This window comes from Zonotrichia leucophrys, unplaced genomic scaffold (genome assembly GCF_028769735.1).
Source record: "Zonotrichia leucophrys gambelii isolate GWCS_2022_RI unplaced genomic scaffold, RI_Zleu_2.0 Scaffold_114_145095, whole genome shotgun sequence".
In the NCBI taxonomy this organism is placed as follows: Eukaryota; Metazoa; Chordata; class Aves; order Passeriformes; family Passerellidae; genus Zonotrichia; species Zonotrichia leucophrys.
In genome coordinates this window covers 6,699-23,723 of record NW_026992319.1, presented here as the reverse complement: position 1 = coordinate 23,723, position 17,025 = coordinate 6,699, and the positions used below count along the sequence as shown (strand labels likewise).

Genomic DNA, 17,025 nt, shown 5'->3' with positions numbered 1-17,025 from the left:
AGGGGGAGCTTTGGGAAGTGCTGGGGTTCATTTCCCCAGGATTTCCCAAATTCCTGGTTTTTACCTGCTCCTTCTGGCACTGGGAATGTCGGTGGTGGCTGAACCTGGAGAAAAGGGGAAAAAGGGGAAAAAGGGGAAAAGGGGAAAAAGGGAAGGGAAGGGAAGGGAAGGGAAGGGAAGGGAAGGGAAGGGAAGGGAAGGGAAGGGAAGGGAAGGAAGGGAAGGGAAGGGAAGGAAGGAAAGGAAAGGAAAGGAAAGGAAAGGAAAGGAAAGGAAAGGAAAGGAAAGGAAAGGAAAGGAAAGGAAAGGAAAGGAAAGGAAAGGAAAGGAAAGGAAAGGAAAGGAAAGGAAAGGAAAGGAAAGGAAAGGAAAGGAAAGGAAAGGAAAGGAAAGGAAAGGAAAGGAAAGGAAAGGAAAGGAAAAAGGAAAGGAAAGGAAAAAGGAAAGGAAAAAGGAAAGGAAAGGAAAATGGGAAAGGAAAGGAAAGGAAAATGGGAAAGGAAAGGAAAGGAAAATGGGAAAGGAAAGGAAAATGGGAAAGGAAAGGAAAGGAAAATGGGAAAGGAAAATGGGAAAGGAAAATGGGAAAGGAGAAGGAAAAGGGAGTAGGGGAGAAGGAATAGAGAAGGGAATGGGAAAAGGGAAAGGGAAAATAGGGAAAGGGAAGATGGGGGAAAAGGGAAAGGGAAAAGGAGAAGGGAAAATGGGGAAAGGGAAAATGGGAAAAAGGTAAAAGGAAAAGGAAAAAAGGAGAAGGGAACAAGGGGAAGGAAAAGGGAAAATGGAGAAAGGGGAAGGTAAAAGGAAATTGGGGAAAGGGAAATGGGAAAGGGGAAGGGAAAGGAAAAATGGGAAAAGGGGACAGGGACAGGGGAAGGGAGAAGAGAAAAGGGAAAGGGGAAAGGGAAAGGGAAAGGGAAAGGAAGGAATTCCCTTAAGGATCATGACCCAGATTCCCGATTAATGACACAAAAATCCAGATTTAATTAATTCCCACATCAACAACATGAAATTCCAGCATGTGATTGATAATTCCCAAAAAACGCTGCCCCTGCACCCCGCGCTCAGGGATCGGGGCCGGGATCCGTTCCTGGATCAGTTCTGGGATCAATTCCAGGATTTATAATTCCAGGATCAGTTCTGGGATCAATTCCAGGATTTATAATTCCAGGATCAGTTCTGGGATCAGTTCAGGGATTAATTCCAGGTTCAATTCTGGGATCAGTTCAGGGATTAATTCCAGGATCAATTCTGGGATCAGTGCCTGGATCAGTTCAGGGATTGGTTCTAAAATAAATTCCAGGATTAATTCCAGGATCAGTTCAGGGATCAATTCCAGCATTTATAATTCCAGGATCAATTCCAGGATCAGTTCGGGGATTAATTCCAGGATCAGTTCAGGGATCGATTCCAGGATTGGTTCCGGGATCAAGTGGCTCCAGGCAGGAAGTGGATCTGGGAAGTGGCTCTGGAAAAGCCCAAATGTCCGTGAGCATCCATGGATCCCAGGGCAGGGATTCCCAGGGATCTTCAGAGTGGATCCCAGAGATCCAAGTGTTCCATGAGCAGAGATTCCAGGGCAGGAATTCCTGAGGATTTCTGGAGCAGATCCAAGTGTTCAATGATCCGGAATTCCCAAGGATTCCCAGAGTGGATCCAAGTGTTCATGATCCAGAATCCCAGAGCAGGAATTCCCAAGGATTCCCAGAGATCCAAGTGTTCCATGATCCAGAATCTCAGGGCAGGAATTCCCAGACTGGATTCCCAGAGATCCAAGTGTTCCATGATCCCAGGGCAGGAATTCCCAAGGATTCCCAGAGTGGATCCAAGTGTTCCATGATCCAGAATCCCGGGGCAGGAATTCCCAGACTGGATTCCCAGAGATCCAAGTGTTCAATGATTCAGAATCCCAGGGCAGGAATTCCCAGAGTGGATCCAAGTGTTCCATGATCCGGAATTCCGGGGCAGGAATTCCCGAGGATTCCCAGAGTTCCAAGTGTTCCATGATCCGGAATCCCAGGGCAGGAATTCCCAGAGCGGATCCAAGTGTTCTGTAATCTGGAATCCCAGGGCAGGAATTCCTGAGGATTCCCAAAGTTCCAAGTGTTCCATGATCCGGAATCCCAGGGCAGAAATTCCCGAGGATTCCCGGAGCGGCTCTGCATTCCCGGGATCTCCCGGAATTCCGGCACATCCTCTGTGTCCCGTGGGATCCTGTGGAATGTCGGTGCCGCTCTTCCCGCGGGATCCAGCAGGAAAACGTCCCTGGATCCGGGAATCCTCCAGCGTGGCTTCCCCTGCTCCGGTTGGGATTCCCACTGGGATTCCCGGCTGGAATTCCCGGCTGGAATTTCCGCTGGAATTCCCGGCCTAGCTCCGGAGCTGTCCCGTCTTCCTGTCCCGGTCTTTGCTCTGCGGGAGGGAAAGGAGATGGGATCAAACCTGGAATTGGGAATTCTGGAATCCTCCCGGGATCCCTTCCCACGGAATCCACCCAGGATCCGCTTCCCAGCGGAATTCCCTTCACAGGAATCCTCTGGGATCCCTTCCTGGGAATTCTCCTGAGATCTTTTCCCAGAGAATCCCTTCCCAGGGAGTTTTCCTGGATCCATTTCCCAGAGAATCATCCCAGGATCCCTTCCCAGGGAATTCTGGAATCCCTTCCTGGGAATCCTCTGGGAGCGCATTCCCAGGAAATTCTCCTGAGATCCCTTCCCTGGGGATTCTCCCAGGATCCCTTCCCAAGGAATCCTCGCAGGGAATTCTCCTGAGATTCCTTCCTGGGAATCCTCCTGGATCCTTTCCCAGGGATCCTCTTCCAGGGAATCCTCCTGGGATCCCTTCCTGAAAATCCTCCTGAGATCCTTTCCTGAGAATTCTCCTGGATCCTTTCCCAGGGAATGTTCCTGGAATCCCTTCCTGGGAATCCTCTGGGATCCCTTCCCAGGGAATCCTCCTGGGGAATTCTCCTGGATCCTTTCCCAGGGAATGTTCCAGGAATCCCTTCCTGGGAATCCTCTGGGATCCCTTCCCAGGGAATCCTCCTGGGGAATTCTCCTGGATCCCGTTCCAGGGAATTTTCCTGGGATCCGTTCCTGGGAATCCTCCCAGGATCTCCCGGAGCTGTTCCTGATCCTTGCCCCGATCCCGGGATTCCCGTGCCCCAGTCACCCCCAGTGTAACCAGTATAACCAGTATGGCCCCAGTAGAACCCCAGTGCCACCAGTACAACCAATGTAGCCACCAGTGCCACCAGTATAACCCCAGTGTAACCAGTATGGCCCCAGTATAATCCCAGTATAACCAGTATGGCCCCAGTGCCACTAGTATAACCCCCCTGAATAACCAGTATAACCCCAGTATAACCCAGTATAACCAATATAACCCCAGTACAACCAGTATAACACCTCTAAATAACCAGTATAACCCCAGTATAACCAGTATGGCCCCAGTATAACCAGTGTAACCCCAGTATAGCCCCAGTGCCACCAGTATAACCCCCCTGAATAACCAGTATAACCCCAGTATAACCAGTATAACTCAGTATAAACAGTATAACCCCAGTATAACCCCAGTACAACCAGTATAACCCCAGTATAACCAGTATAATCCCAGTACAACCAGTATAACCCCCCTGAATAACCAGTATAACCCCAGTATAACCAGTATAACTCCAGTGTAACCCCGGTACAACCAGTATAACCCCAGTATAGCCAGTATGGCCCCAGTGCCACCAGTATAAGCCCAGTATAACCCCTCTAAATAACCAGTATAGCCCCAGTGCCACCAGTGTAACCGGTATAACTTACAGTATAACCAGTATAACCCCAGTACAACCAGTATAACCCCAGTATAACCAGTATAACTCCAGTGTAACCAGTATAACCCCCAGTGTGACCAATATAGCCCCAGTGTAACCAGTATAGCCCCCAGTATAACCAGTATAACTCCAGTATAACCAGTATAACCCCAGTATAACCAGTGTAACCCCAGTGCCACCAGTATAACCAGTATAACCCCAGTATAACCAGTACAACCCCAGTGCCACCAGTGCCACCATCTCTGCCACCTGTCACTCCCAGCACCATCCCAGTATAACCAGTACTACTCCCAGTACCATTCCATTATAACCAGTACTGCCCCAGTATAACCAGTACCATTCCCAGTACCATCCCAGTATAACCAGCACTATCCCAGTATAACCAGTACCGCCCCAGTATAACCAGTACCATTCCCAGTACCATCCCAGTATAACCAGTACTATCCCAGTATAACCAGTACTATCCCAGTATAACCAGTACCATCCCAGTACCACTCCAGTATAACCAGTACTATCCCAGTATAACCAGTACTATCCCAGTATAACCAGTATCCCCCTGCCTCCCCTCCCTGTTTTCCAGGATTCTCCCATTCCCAGTTCCCGTTTTCCATCCCCATCCCAGCCTCCCTTTTCCCTATCCCATTTTTGGGGATCCCATTCCCGTTTCCCATCCCCGTTTTTCGGGATCCCACTCCCATTCCCATCCCCTTTTTTTAGGATCCAATTCCCATTTTCCATCTCTGTTTTTTGGGATCCCACTCCCGTTTTCCATCCCCATTTTTTAGGATCCAGTTCCCATTCTCCATCCCCATTTTTTAGTATCCAATTCCCATTTTCCATCCCCAGTTTTTAGTATCCAATTCCTATTTTTCATTTAGGATCCCATTCCCATTTCCCATCCCAGTTTTCGGGATCCCATTCCCGTTTCCCATCCCCGTTTTTCGGGATCCCACTCCCGTTTTCCATCCCCATTTTCTGAGATCCAATTCCCATTTCCCGTCCCCGTTTTTTAGGATCCAATTCCCAGTTTTTAGGATCCAGTTCCCATTTCCCATCCCCGTTTTCGGGATCCCATTCCCATTTTCCATCCCCATTTTTCGGGATCCCATTCCCGTTTCCCATCCCCGTTTTTGGGGATCCCATTCCCGTTTCCCATCCCCGTTTTCGGGATCCCATTCCCGTTTCCCATCCCAGTTTTCGGGATCCCATTCCCGTTTTCCATCCCCATTTTCTGAGATCCAATTCCCATTTTCCATCCCCATTTTTCGGGATCCCATTCCCGTTTCCCATCCCCGTTTTTGGGGATCCCATTCCCGTTTCCCATCCCCATCCCATCCTCCCCGCCGCTTTCCATCCCCATTTTTCGGGATCCCATTCCCGTTTCCCATCCCCGTTTTTGGGATCCCACTCCCGTTTTCCATCCCCATTTTCTGAGATCCAATTCCCATTTTCCATCCCCATTTTTTGGGATCCAATTCCCATTTTCCATCCCCAGTTTTCGGGATCCAACTCCCATTTCCCATCCCCGTTTTCGGGATCCCATTCCTGTTTCCCATCCCCGTTTTTGGGATCCCATTCCCGTTTCCCATCCCCATTTTTGGGATCCCACTCCCGTTTCCCATCCCCATTTTTCGGGATCCCACTCCCGTTTCCCATCCCCATTTTTCGGGATCCCATTCCCGTTTCCCATCCCCATTTTTTAGGATCCAATTCCCATTTTTTAGGATCCAGTTCCCATTCTCCATCCCCAGTTTTCGGGATCCAATTCCCATTTCCCATCCCCATTTTTTGGGATCCCATTCCCGTTTCCCATCCCCAGTTTTTGGGATCCAACTCCCATTTTCCATCCCCATTTTCTGAGATCCAGTTCCCGTTTCCCATCCCCATTTTTCGGGATCCCATTCCCGTTTCCCATCCCCGTTTTTCGGGATCCCATTCCCGTTTCCCCTCCCCGTTTTTCCGTCCCTTTGTTGCCGCGGGCAGGGAGGGGTGGATTCCGTTGCTCTGCTCGGATTTCCCAGATGTTCAATCCCCGGGAGCTCCAGCGGGGCCGTCTGGAGCGGAAACCGGGATTGGGAAAATCCCAAAGTGCCGCAGCCACAGCGCTTTTCCCTCCCTCTGGCAGCAATTCGGGATTCGGGAAAGGGGGAAAAGCGGGAACGGCCCCGGGTGGGTCGGGAATCCCATGGAATTCCTGCTCCCCATGCATAAATTTGGGATTTTTCCATGGAAAACCTGGATTTGAGTGATCTCATCCTTGGGAAAAATGGGAATGGCTCAGGGAAGCTCCTGGCTCCTGTGTGGTTTGGGAATCCCGTGGAATTCCTGCTCCTTGTGATTAAATCCGGGATTTTTCCATGGAAAACCTGGATTTGGGGCCAGCCCTGAAGGAGGAAAAATGGGAATGGCTCAAGGAAGCTCCTGGCTCCGGGATGGTTTGGGAATCCCATGGAATTCCTGCTCCCTGTGCATAAATTTGGGATTTTTCCATGGAAAACCTGAACCTGGACTGGGCTGATCCAGCTCTGAAGGGGGAAAAGCGGGAACGGCCCCGGGGTGGGTCGGGAATCCCGTGGAATTCCTGCTCCTTGTGATTAAATCCGGGATTTTTCCATGGAAAACCTGGATTTGGGGCCAACCCTGAAGGGGGAAAAGGGGAAAATCGGGAATTGCTGAGGAAAACTCCCGGCTCCGGTGTGGTTTGGGAATCCCGTGGAATTCCTGCTCCTTGTGATTAAATTCAGGATTTTTCCATGGAAAACCTGGATTGGGGTCCTCAGGAAAAGGGAAACTCCGGGCTCTGGTGTGATTTGGGAATCTCGTGGAATTCCTGCTCCTTGTGCCTAAATCTGGGATTTTTCCATGAAAAACCTGCATTTGAGTGATCTCATCCTTGGAAAAAGCGGGAATCTCTCAGGGAAGCTCCCGGCTGCAGGGTGGTTTGGGAATCTTATGGAATTTCTGTACCTTGTGCCTAAATCTGGGATTTTTCCATGGAAATCCTTTCCTTGGGAAGCTGTGCTGGGGTTTTCCCTGGGATTCCCAGGATTTCCCATTTTCAGGATTTTGTGTTTCCTGTGGTTTTTCCATTTCCCAGGATTCCCCGTTTCCCATTTCCCAGGACTTCCCATTTCCAAGGATTTCCCATTTCCCAAAATTTCCCATTTCCCAGGATTTCCCATTTCCTGTGGTTTTCCATTTCCCAGGATTTCCCCTTTCCCGGGATTTCCCCTTTCCCAGGACTTCCCATTTCCCAGGATATTCCATTTCCCAGGATTTCCCATTTGCAAGGATTTCCCATTTCCAAGGATTTCCCATTTCCCGGGATTTCCCTTTCCCAGCATTTCCCAAATCCTCCCCAAATCCCAGTTTTCCCCTGGATCCTGAGATTCCAGACAGGAATTCCTTTATCCCAATTTCCCCCTGGATCCCAGATCTCTGCTGGCTCCCAAAATTCCAGCCCAGAATTCCCTTGGCACTGTTGAGACCTGGGAATCCCCAAATCCCAATTTTCCAGTCCTGGAAAATCCTGGAGGATTATAGGGGGGATTTTTTTTGGGACAGAAAGAGGATTTTAGGGATTTTTGGGACGAGAAGAGGATTTTAGGGTGAATTTTCCGGGCAGGATGGATTTTAGGGAGCCGATCCCACACTTTGGGAAGTCTCCTGCTCCCACCTGGAATCCTGGAATTCTTGGGGTTGGGAAGGGCCCCAAATCCCACCCCATTCCTGTGGGATCAGGTGCTCCCATCCATGGAAAAGCCAAGTTTGGGATGGGAATAGAAATTCTGGGATAATCCCAAAGGGATTTGGGATGGGAATGGAAATTCTGGGATGATCCCAAAGGGATTTGGGGCGGGAATGGAAATTCTGGGATGATCCCAAAGGGATTTGGGGCGGGAATGGAAATTCTGGGATGATCCCAAAGGGATTTGGGACGGGAATGGAAATTCTGGGATGATCCCAAAGGGATTTGGGGTGGGAATGGAAATTCTGGGATGATCCCAAAGGGATTTGGGGTGGGAATGGAAATTCTGGGATGATCCCAAAGGGATTTGGGGTGGGAATGGAAATCCTGGGATGATCCCAAAGGGATTTGGGATGGGAATGGGAGCCCTGGGATGATCCCAAAGGGATTTGGGATGGGAATGGAAATTCTGGGATGATCCCAAAGGGATTTGGGATGGGAATGGGAACTCTGGGAGGATCCCAAAGGGATTTGGGATGGGAATGGAAATTCTGGGAGGATCCCAAAGGGATTTGGGATGGGAATGGAAATTCTGGGATGATCCCAAAGGGATTTGGGGCAGGAATGGGAGCCCTGGGATGATCCCAAAGGGATTTGGGGCGGGAATGGAAATTCTGGGATGATCCCAAAGGGATTTGGGGTGGGAATGGAAATCCTGGGATGATCCCAAGCCCCGGAGCCGTTCCCATCCCGGCATTCCCGGCATTCCCGGCATTCCCGGCATTCCCGGCATTCCCGAGGGTCTGGATCTCGTTTCCTCGGCCTTGTCCGACACCCCAGGATCAAAGGGTGGGATGGGATTCCCTTCACACCCCATAAACCCCAAATCCACGGGAATGCATCCCAAAAAAACCCGGCGCGGATCGGGAGCGGCGGCTCCGGCTCCGATTCCGGTTCTGATTCCAGCCCCAATTCCAGATCCAAATTCCAGCCCCGATTCCAGCCCTGATTCCATCTTTAATTCCAGTTCTGATTCCAGCCCCAATTCCAGTTCTAATTCCAGTCCTAATTCCAGCCCCGATTCCAGCTCTAATTCCAGCCCTGATTCCTGTTCTAATTCCAGATCCAAATCCATCCCCGATTCCAGCCCCAATTCCAGCTATGATTCCAGCCCTAATTCCAGTTCTAATTCCAGCCCCAATTCCAGATCCAAATTCAGCCCCAATTCCAATTCTACTTCCAGTTCTATTTCCAGTTCTGATTCCAATTCTAATTTCAGCTCCAAATCCAGCCCCAATTCCAGTTCTAATTCCAGCTCCGATTCCATCTTTAATTCCAGTTCTAATTCCAGCCCTAATTCCTGTTCTAATTCCAGATCCAAATACATCCCAGATTCCAGCCCCAATTCCAGTCCCAATTCCAGTTCTGACTCCAGCCCCAATTCCAGTTCTGATTCCAGTTCCAATTCCAGTTCTAATTCCAGATCCAATTCCAGTTCTGATTCCAGCCTGAATTACAGCTGCAATTCCAGATCCAAATCCAGCCCCAATTCCAGTTCTAATTCTACTCCTAATTGTATTCCCAAATCCAGCCCCAATTCCTGCCCTAATTCCAGTTCTGATTGTAGTTCTTATTCTAATTCCAGATCCAATTCCAGCTCTGATTCCAGCCCAAATTCCAGCCCCAATTCCAGCCCCCATTCCAGCTCTGATTCCAGTTCTGATTCCGGTTCTGATTCCATCCCTAATTCCAACCCCAAATCCAGCCTCAATTACAGTTCTAATTCCAGCCCCAATTCCAGTTCTGATTCCAGCTTCAATTCCAGTTCTAATTCCATTCTAATGGAATGGAATTAGAATTCCAGTTCTAATTCCAGTTTTAATTCCAGTTCTAAAATTCCAGTTCTAATTCTGTTTCCAGCCCCAATTCCAGTCCCAATTCCAGTTCTAATTCCAGCCCCAATTCCATTTCTAATCATAATTCCAGCCCCGATTCCAGCCCCAATTCCAGTTCTGATTCCATTCTAATGGAATGGAATTAGAATTCCAGTTCTAATTCCAGCCCTAAATTTCCAGTTCTGAAATTCCAGTTCTAATTCTCTTTCCAACCCCAATTCCAGTTCTAATTCCGGTTCTGATTCCATCCCTAATTCCAGTTCTTATTCCAACCCCAAATCCAGCCTCAATTCCAGCTCTAATTCCACCCCTGATTCCAGTTCCCATTCTAATTCCAGCCCCAATTCCAGTTCTAATTCCATTCTAATGGAATGGAATTAGAATTCCAGTTCTAATTCCAGCCCTAATTCCAGTTCTAAAATTCCAGTTCTAATTCTCTTTCCAGCCCCAATTCCAGTTCTGATTCCGGTTCTAATTCCGGTTCTGATTCCATCCCTAATTCCAACCCCAAATCCAGCCTCAATTCCAGCTCTAATGCCACCCCTGATTCCAGTTCCCATTCTAATTCCAGCCCCAATTCCAGTTCTAATTCTCTTTCCAGCCCCGATTCCAGCCCCAATTCCAGTTCTGATTCCATCTTCAATTCCAGCCCTAATTCCACCCCTGATTCCAATTCCAGTTCTAATTCCAGCCCTAATTCCAGTTCTGATTCCATTCTAATGGAATGGAATTAGAATTCCAGTTCTAATTCCAGCCCTAAATTTCCAGTTCTGAAATTCCAGTTCTAATTCTCTTTCCAACCCCAATTCCAGTTCTAATTCCGGTTCTGATTCCATCCCTAATTCCAGTTCTTATTCCAACCCCAAATCCAGCCTCAATTCCAGCTCTAATTCCACCCCTGATTCCAGTTCCCATTCTAATTCCAGCCCCAATTCCAGTTCTGATCCTAATTCCAGCTTCAATTCCAGTTCTAATTCCATTCTAATGGAATGGAATTAGAATTCCAGTTCTAATTCCAGCCCTAAATTTCCAGTTCTAAAATTCCAGTTCTAATTCTGTTTCCAGCCCCAATTCCAGTCCCAATTCCAGTTCTAATTCCAGCCCTAATTCCCATCCCAATTCCAGTTCTATTCCCAGCTCCAATTCCAGCTTCAATTCCAGCCCCAGTTCCAGCTGTGATGGGATTTTATAGGAATTGATCCAAAATTAGGCGTGGGAATTACTGGGATTGATGGAAAATTAAGGATGGGGATTTATTGGGATTGATGGCAAATTGACGCTGGGAATTTGTAGGAATTACAAAATTAAGGATGGGGATTTATCGGGATTTATCCCAAATTAGTGATGGAATTTTTTGAGATTAATGGAAAATTAGGGATGAGGAATTATTTGGATTGATGGGAAATTAGAGATGGGGGTTTATTGAGATTCCCAAATTCCCCTTTTCCCAAATTCCCTTTTTCCCAAACCCCGGAGCTGTTGGGCTTTGGAAATGGTTTTGGGTGAAAAACCCCAGAGTTTGGTGATTCCCAAATCCAGGGAATTGGGAGAGGAAAGGGAATCCCAAAATCTGGGGAATCCCAAAATCCAGGGAATCCCAAAATCCAGGGAATCAGGACAGGGAATTTCAGAATCTGGAGAATCCCAAAATCCAGGAAATTGGGAGAGAGGGAATCCCAAAATCCAGGGAATCAGGAGAGGAGAGGGAATCCCAAAATCTGGGAAATCAGGAGACGGAATCCCAAAATCCAGGGAATCCCAAAATCCAGGGAATCAGGAGAGGGAATTCCAAAATCCAGGGAATCAGGAGAGGAGAGGGAATTCTAAAATCCAGGAAATTCCAAAATCCAGGGGCACTGGGGGAACTGGGAGCACTGGGATTGGGCACTCAGGGACTGGGAATCCTGTTATGGAGTTACTGGGAATACTGGGAATCCCAGTACGGAGTTACTGGGAATACTGGGAGCCCAGTATGGAGTTACTGGGAATACTGGGATCCCAGTATGGAGTTACTGGGAATACTGGGAATCCCGTTATGGAGTTACTGGGAATACTGGGAATCCCGTTATGGAGTTACTGGGAATACTGGGAATCCCGTTATGGAGTTACTGGGAATACTGGGAGCCCAGTATGGAGTTACTGGGAATACTGGGATCCTGTTATGGAGTTACTGGGAATACTGGGAATCCCGTTATGGAGTTACTGGGAATACTGGGAATCCCAGTACGGAGTTACTGGGAATACTGGGAGCCCAGTATGGAGTTACTGGGAATACTGGGAGCCCAGTACGGAGTTACTGGGAATACTGGGATCCTGTTATGGAGTTACTGGGAATACTGGGAATCCCATTATGGAGTTACTGGGAATACTGGGAGCCCAGTATGGAGTTACTGGGAATACTGGGATCCCTTTTATGGAGTTACTGGGATCCTGTTATGGAGTTACTGGGAATACTGGGAATCCCAGTATGGAGTTACTGGGAATACTGGGAATCCCAGTATGGAGTTACTGGGAATACTGGGATCTTGTTATGGAGTTACTGGGAATACTGGGAATCATGGTATGGAGTTACTGGGAATACTGGGAATCCCGTTATGGAGTTACTGGGAATACTGGGAATCCCAGTACGGAGTTACCGGGAATACTCGGAGCCCAGTATGGAGTTACTGGGAATACTGGGAATCCCATTATGGAGTTACTGGGAATAGTGGGAATCCCGTTATGGAGTTACTGGGAATACTGGGATCCCCGTTATGGAATTACTGGGAATACTGGGAACCCTGTTACGGAGTAACTGGGAATACTGGGAACCTGTTATGGAGTTACTGGGAATACTGGGATCCTGTTATGGAGTTACTGGGAATACTGGGAATCCCATTATGGAGTTACTGGGAATACTGGGAGCCCAGTATGGAGTTACTGGGAATACTGGGAATCCCGTTATGGAGTTACTGGGAATACTGGGAATCCCGTTATAGACTTACTGGGGATACTGGGATCCCATTATGGAGTTACTGGGAATACTGGGAATCTCGGTATGGAGTTACTGGGAATACTGGGAGCCCATTATGGAGTTACTGGGAATACTGGGAATCTCGGTATGGAGTTACTGGGAATACTGGGAGCCCATTATGGGGTTACTGGGAATACTGGGAGCCAATCCCAAATCCCAATCCCTTTTCCTGTGGCTCCAGAGAGGTTTTTCCACGGATTTTCCATGGATTTTCTGTGGATTTTCTGTGGATTTTTCGCGGATTTTTTGTGGATTTTCTGTGGATTTTTTTGTGGATTTTCCATGGATTTTGGAACCACCTCTGGCCTCTGATCCCAGCAGTGGGCAAACATTGGGATAAACCCGGGAATCACTGGGATAATCTGGGAATCGCTGGGATAAACTGGGAATCACTGGGATAAATCAGGGAATTCCTGGGATAAACCCAGGAACCGCTGGGATAAATCTGGGAATGAGTGGGATAAATCAGGGAATCGTTGGGATAAACTGGGAATCGCTGGGATAAACTGGGAATCGCCATTTTTTTGGGAAGCCCCGGATGGGATCTCGTCGTTCCCAGTGTGGATCCCAAATTCCCAGTCCCCATTCCCTGAATCCCCACGGGTTCATTCCCGAATTCCCAATCCCCATTCCCTGAATCCCCACGGGATTCATTCCCAAATTCCCAATCCCCATTCCCTGAATCCCCACAGGATTCATTCCCGAATTCCCAATCCCCATTCCCGACATCCCCACGGGATTAATTCCTGAATTCCCAAGACAAAATTCCCTGAATCCCGCTGCTCCTCAGAGTGGAACAAACAGAATTTTCACCTGGATAAACCCAGGAATCGCCACTTTTCCAGGAAAACCCACACGGGAGCTCAGCATTCCCATCCCAAATCCCAAATCCTGGTCCCCATCCCCTTGGCATTCCCAGATCCCGGGACTCAGTTCCCTGCAGGATTCGTTCCTGAATTCCCAGGACACAATTCCCTGCCTGCCGGGATCAGGAATCTCCGGTTTTTTGGGAAGCCCCAGTGCCTCTGCATGGGAGCTCCTCATTCCCAACCCGAATCCAGAATCCTGGGAGCCCCCATTCCCTTTTATCCCTGTGGGATTCATTCCCAAATCCCAATCCCCCTTCCCTTTTATCCCTGCGGGATTCATTCCCAAATCCCAATCTCCGTTCCCCTTTATCCCTGCGGGATTCATTCCCAAATCCCAATCCCCATTCCCTTTTATCCCTGTGGGATTCATTCCCAAATCCCAATCCCCATTCCCTTTTATCCCTGTGGGATTCATTCCCAAATCCCGGCCCCCATTCCCCAAGGCATTCCCGCATTTCAGGAGCCTCCATTCCCCTTTATCCCTGCGGGATTCATTCCCAAATCCCAATCCCCATTCCCTTTTATCCCTGTGGGATTCATTCCCGAATCCCGGTCCCCATTTCCTTCACCTCCACAACATTCCCGAATCCTGGGACACAATTCCCCACATCCCTGCGGGATTCATTCCCAAACCCCAGGCCGCCTTTCCCTCTATCCCCACGGCATTCCCAGTATCCCAGTCCCCATTCCCAGTATCCCAGCCCCCATTCCAAGTATCCCAGCCCCCATTCCCTGTGGCATTCCCAGTATCCCATTCCCTGCATCCCAGACTCTCCCAAATTCACCGTTTTCCTCTGGCTGCTGAGGCAGAAGGTGCCGATCTGCCCTGCCTGGACATCCCGCAATTCCCAAATCCCCCATTCCCAAATCCCTCTCCCCATTCCCTCTATCTCTGCGGCATTCCCGATATCCTGCTCGCCATTCCCAGTATTCCTGCTATCCCAGTCCCCATTCCCTCTGTCCCAAACTCACAATTTTCCGCTGGTTGCTAAATCAGAAGGCGCCGAACTGCCGGGGCTGGGAATTCCCAGGATTCCCAAATCCCAATCCCCATTCTCTCTATCCCTGCAGAATTCCAGCTATCCTGGACCCTATTCCTGCTATCCGGCACCCCATTTATCCCCATTATTCCCGGTATTCCCGGTACCACCCCTCACCATTTTGCACTGAGGCAGAAGGTGCCGATCTGCCGCGGCTGGGAATCCCAGGATTCCCAAATCCCCATTCCCTCTATCCCCACTGCATTCCCGCTATCCGGGACCCCATTCCCGCTATCCCGGTCCCCATTCCCCTTATCCCGGTCCTCATTCCTTCTATCCCAAACTCACCATTTTGCGCTGGTTGCTGAGGCAGAAGGTGCAGATCTGCCGGGGCTGGGCACCCCGGGATCCCCCATTCCCAAATCCCGCTATCCCGGACCCCATTCCCGCTATCCCGGACCCCACTATCCCCCTTATTCCCACTATTCCCGTTATTCCCGGTATCCCCATCACAATCGCTCACCATTTTCCGCTGGTTGCTGAGGCAGAAGGTGCCGATCTGCCGCGGCTGGGAATCCCAGGATTCCCAAATCCCCATTCCCTCTATCCCCACTGCATTCCCGCTATCCGGGACCCCATTCCCCTTATCCTGGTCCTCATTCCTTCTATCCCAAACTCACCATTTTGCGCTGGTTGCTGAGGCAGAGGGTGCAGATCTGCCGGGGCTGGGCACCCCGGGATCCCCATTCCCGCTATCCCGGATCCCAGTATCCCCGTTATTCCCCGTGTCCCCATCGCCAGCACTCACCATTTTCCCCTGGTTGCTGAGGCAGAGGGTGCAAATCTGCCGGGGCTGGGCACCCCGGGATCCCCATTCCCAAATCCCGCTATCCCCGGACCCCATTTATCCCCGTTATTCCCGGTATCCCCATCACAATCGCTCACCATTTTGCGCTGGTTGCTGAGGCAGAAGGTGCCGATCTGCCGGGGCTGGGCACCCCGGGATCCCCCATTCCCGCTATCCCGGACCCCATTCCCGCTATCCCGGACCCCGTTATCCCCGTTATTCCCGGTACCCCATCGCCAGCACTCACCATTTGGCGCTGGTTGCTGAGGCAGAAGGTGCCGATCTGCCGGGGCTGAGCACCCCGGGATCCCCATTCCTGCTATCCCGGACCCCATTCTCGCTATCCTGGTCCCATTCCTGTTATCCCGGTCCCCATTCCTTCTATCCCAAACTCCCCATTTTGCGCTGGTTGGTGAGGCAGAGGGTGCAGACCTGCCGGGGCTGAGCACCCCGGGATCCCCATTCCTGCTATCCAGGACCCCATTATCCCCGCTATCCCCGTTATTCCCGGTATCCCCATCACAATCACCATTTTGCGCTGGTTGCTGAGGCAGAAGGTGCAGACCTGCCGGGGCTGGGCACCCCGGGATCCCAAATCCCGCTATCCCGGACCCCATTCCCGCTATCCCAGACCCCACTATCCCGTTATTCCTGGTATCCCCATCACAATCGCTCACCATTTTCCCCTGGTTGCTGAGGCAGAGGGTGCAGATCTGCCGGGGCTGGGAATCCCGGGATCCCCATTCCCAAATCCCGCTATCCCGGACCCCACTATCCCCGTTATTCCCGGTATCCCCATCGCCAGCACTCACCATTTTGCGCTGGTTGCTGAGGCAGAAGGTGCAGATCTGCCGGGGCTGGGCACCCCGGGATCCCCCATTCCCGCTATCCCGGACCCCATTCCCGCTATCTCGGACCCCATTCCCGCTATCCCGGACCCCACTATTCCCCTTATTCCCACTATCCCCGTTATTCCCGGTATCCCCATCGCCAGCACTCACCATTTTGCGCTGGTTGCTGAGGCAGAAGGTGCAGATCTGCCGCGGCTGCCCGCTCTCGCTCTCCCGCCCGGGCGGGGACGCGCTCCCTCCGCCACAGAACGCGGCCGCCGCCGCCGCCGCCGCCGCTGCCGCCGCTGCCGCCGCCGCTCCCGGCCCCGCCGCCGCCGCCGCCGCCGCCGCCGCCGCCGCTCCGTGGCACGGCTGCCCTCCGCCGCCCGCGTCGCCCAGCAGCAGCACGTTGCCCAGGTGCGAGATGTAGCTGGAGGCGAGGCGCAGCGTCTCGATCTTGGAGAGCTTCCTGTCGGCCGGCTCGGTGGGGATCAGCGTGCGCAGCGCCGTGAACGCCGTGTTCACCGAGTTGGTGCGGTCCCGCTCGCGGGCGTTCGCCGTGTGCCGCTGCCGCGGCTCCCGCGCCAGCCGCCCGCGGCTCTTGCCGGGCCGCCGCTTGCCGCCCCGCATGCCGAACGCGTCGGCCTCGGCGTGGAAGGGCTTCTCCTCGGAGCCCGAGCTCTCGCTGTTCTCCTCGTCCTCGGACAGCGCGCTGATCTCGGGGTACAGGAAGCGCCCCGGCGCCGAGCGCAGCATGGCGAAGGACATGGCTGGGAAAGCCGCTGGACAACGGGGCAGCGCTCTCAGCTCCGGCCGCTCATGGCTCTCGCCGATCCGCTCTCAGGGCTTTTTTATCCCGCTGCTATCCCGGGTTTTGCGGCTTTTTCTCCCACTTTTATGTCGCTTTTTAGGGGTTTTATCGCGCTGCTTTACGCCGGTGGCCGCAGGGTTTGATCGCGGGTTTATCGCGGGGTTTTATCCCGGTTTGTTTTTTTGGAGGGGGGGGTTTATCCCGGTTTATCCCGGTTTATTCCCGGTTTTGGGGCTCGCCGCCGCCGCCGCTCCCGGCGCACGTGCGCATCC

The 17,025-nt window shown here is 51.2% G+C and overlaps 2 protein-coding genes across 2 annotated transcripts in view; one reads left to right on the top strand and one right to left on the bottom strand.

Annotated features, from left to right (window-relative positions):
• The window catches only part of LOC135460868 (ribosome biogenesis protein bop1-like), a gene marked incomplete at its 3' end in the record, with an annotated part of 83,021 nt that overhangs the window by 59,966 nt on the left and 6,030 nt on the right, over nt 1–17,025 (top strand). The window lies entirely within an intron of this gene.
• Nucleotides 2,118–17,004, bottom strand: LOC135460867 (basic helix-loop-helix transcription factor scleraxis-like). Its single transcript, XM_064737820.1, has 2 exons — nt 16,114–17,004; nt 2,118–2,412 (listed from the first exon to the last, which is right to left on the bottom strand). Exons 1-2 carry the CDS (start codon nt 16,708–16,710, stop codon nt 2,371–2,373), a joined length of 639 nt encoding a protein of 212 aa, XP_064593890.1. The 5' UTR covers nt 16,711–17,004; the 3' UTR covers nt 2,118–2,370.